Raw genomic sequence first — 3,190 nt, 5'->3', positions numbered from 1 at the left:
GTTATTCAGATTGCGGCTAATTTTGTATATCATAAACTTGCCAAACACATTGAAGTAGATTGTCATTACATCCGGGATGTCTACGATTCCAAGGTTGTTGCTCTTTTCCATGTCTCTACTGCTCAATAGACTATAGATATCTTCATCAAATCCTTGACTCGCCAGCGTCGTAATTTTCTCCTCGGCAAATTGATGCTTGTGGACTCACCAACATCAATTTGAATGGGGTGGGGATATTAGAAGCGTGATTGATTGATTATTTTTACAATTTTCCTTGTATAGGCATGATTTAGAGCTTTCCTTCTATAGCTCTCAGTTGTTATTTTTGTTTCCTTGTATATTCATATAAACGTCTATAAATAAAAGACGAGAAAAGAAGAGATTATTCAGCAAAATTGGCATCGTAAACATATATAGGTGCTCAACTTGTTTTTTGGTGAAAATTGGCTATTCAAGAGGTAGGTCGTGTATGCCTGCAACCATAGGCTTTTGCAGATCGGCTGCAACCTGGAGATCCAGAAGGTTGCCTTTGCATGACGAGGCTTATTACAGACCATAGTTTGTTCTTCTCATCATTTCTTCCCCTAGTATTTTTTAGTCCACCAAATAAATGCATTTTTTAACCTAATCTTAGGTGTGGAAGCAATAAGGCCAGAACTTTTATATTCTATTGATATTCTTGAACTAACTAAACAGCAATGAAGGCTGATACTGACTGGCTAATCCAAAATAAAGAAATAAATAAATATATATATAAACTCCATTAAAGAAAAAAAAATGCCGAGAACCTAGATGGCTCTAATACCTTGACGATTTTTGGCGAAAAGTTTGTATTGGATGAGAAATGTTACAAAGTGTTATATAGGGGCAAACACGAGATATTCTAGGTCATTTTACAGCTGTATAATCCACAAAAAGTGAAATTTTGTCAACTCCATCTGTAATTCCAATCATGTAGATTCTGTCATTGCAGCAATTACAACCAGATTTTTCACAGACAACTTTTCATGCAATCTATACTTCCCTGCTTCTCTATTTCTGCATTCGAACCCCAAATTATAAATATTAGACGATGTTATTTCGAAAGATTGTGATGTTGTATGCAATTGGTATTTAGTTCATGCACTTTTTTATTAAACATTTTTCTGTCAATTTTGATTCGGTTATACTCTCTCTTGAAGTTGAATCAATTTAGTTTGATATATCGGAAATGTTGATGTAAGAACTGCAAACTTCAAATTATTGTAATATTGCCTGTCTTGTTTTGGTTCCTAAATTCAATTATGCATAATCTTTGTCACTCTATGATTGTTATTGGCAGATAAGTTCATTATCTAAGTATAGATGTTTGTGCAGGCAAATTACTTGATACTCTATGCTTGTCTAAAAGAGTAAAAAAATAATTTTTTGATCAATATATTTCATGGTTACTGCGCTCCAGTATGACATGTTTTTCTTGGTCATATTTCAAAAATTCAGGTTAACATTGATATGTTGTATAGAATTGAATACTTCCAAAGATATGGGTACGCTAACTTTACCATGCAGACATCGACTTGTCATAGTTTCTTTGGAAGTATACTTGTTTTCTAAAATTTCATAATCCACTTGTAGTACTTGCCTCCTAGTTTCGTTCGAAAAGTGCGAAACGTGATTGGTCAACCAAGCTATCTGGAGGACTCAGCCGGACAACAGTGGCCAATAACGATATCCATTCTTAATGGCTATGTGGCCATCCAGGAGGGATGGCACAAATTTGCCCAAGATCATCTTCTGGAAGTTGGAGACTTTTTGACATTCTTCTACATCAAGGGTAGTCACTTTGTTGTCCAAATATATGGAAAAAGTGGGTTTGAAAAATTGAAATTTAAACGTCGAAGGGGCAGACCTAGGAAAAGGTCTAGTGAAGAAGAAGAAATAGTGGTCCTGGATGAACCAATTTGGCCACTTAATATACATTCGGGGGGGAAAACCGGATCAAGCACTCCAGTTGCATCTGAATCTGAATTTCAGCATGGTCAAAGTACTCCAAAAGCACCTACTGCTTCAAATTCTTGTAGTGACTTTGGAAAGAGGCAAAGTTTCCCCACAACTATAAGCAAAGATGAATCAGTTCTCATGTTAACCACAAATGCTAGATATAATCAAGGAGAAGACAGAACCTATTTACATGACTTATCAAGCTTTGAAATGGGGAGAAATGAATTCAATCCTGATAAAGCTAAGCAATCTTCTCTAGGTGGAGAGATAATTCCTGATCATTCCCAAATAAGAAAGCAGATTGAATCAACAGATAATGACATTCAAATGGCCAAGAACAGGGAATATCAGATTAATGGCCATTATAATGATGTTCTTTTTGGTGCTTTTCCAACAAAGTCTGCTGAAAATAGTAAAATGAGTAAGGGCATGCCAAATGTCCCCTCTGTTTATCCCATTGCTGAGAGAAACAATGCAGTTCTAGGTAGTTGTTTCTAGTTTTTGACTATTATCACAGATTAATTACTATTTTACTGTTCAATTTTTTCTACCATTTATTATTCATTTGATCATCTAATAAATTAGGCAATGCTTGGGTTTTTTTTGCCAGATAATGATACTCTGTCTTTAGGTAGTAATAAGAGTACTGGAAGCAATTATACTGCAATTCCCAAGTATTCTGGCTGTTCAGTCTCTATTCCAACGGTCAAGTTTTCATCTGGTTTGCTTTTCTTCTTTGTCTCTTGATTTGATCTAGACATCTGTGGAATATTCTAAATGGTGGATTAGATAGCGATCGGTAATATGAAGAAAAAGAAATCATGTTCACTTTGTCTTGTTTGACTTCCATTGGTCCATTCTGGACTTTTTAAACTTACCAGGTGGGGAAACGGTGGTTGCTAAGAAAGAGCGAGTCGAGATGGGAAACGTAGCTTTTGGTCTTCATCAAAGACCAACAGGTGGGTATTGTGTTTGCTCTTTGATCATCATTAATTTGATCTGAGTAAGAAAGAAAAATCAAATTGAGTTCATGGATTTCCCTAGGTCAGTTTATGGGCCAGGACCTAACCATTATAGCACGAAGTGATGGGAATGATGATACTTGTGCATGCAAAAGATAGTGAAAATTACTTTACGAGATATGAAAGATATTGACAGCATTAAGAAATCTACTCTAGGCGGAGAAATGGTCCCTGACTGCGACTGCGGC

General features: G+C 35.8%; 1 protein-coding gene across 1 annotated transcript; it reads left to right on the top strand.

Moving 5' to 3' along the window:
• The first annotated feature begins 6 nt into the window (after positions 1–6).
• Positions 7–3,184, top strand: LOC111374745. The gene is made up of 3 exons (XM_022997482.1): positions 7–2,464; positions 2,591–2,701; positions 2,862–3,184. Exons 1-3 carry the CDS (start codon positions 2,119–2,121, stop codon positions 2,981–2,983), a joined length of 579 nt encoding a protein of 192 aa, XP_022853250.1. The 5' UTR covers positions 7–2,118; the 3' UTR covers positions 2,984–3,184.
• The last annotated feature ends 6 nt before the right edge of the window (positions 3,185–3,190 follow it).

This window comes from Olea europaea, unplaced genomic scaffold (assembly GCF_002742605.1).
Source record: "Olea europaea var. sylvestris unplaced genomic scaffold, O_europaea_v1 scaffold12831, whole genome shotgun sequence".
In the NCBI taxonomy this organism is placed as follows: domain Eukaryota; kingdom Viridiplantae; phylum Streptophyta; class Magnoliopsida; order Lamiales; family Oleaceae; genus Olea; species Olea europaea.
The sequence above is the reverse complement of the archived record's forward strand: the minus strand, read 5'-3'. Positions and strand labels throughout refer to the sequence as shown.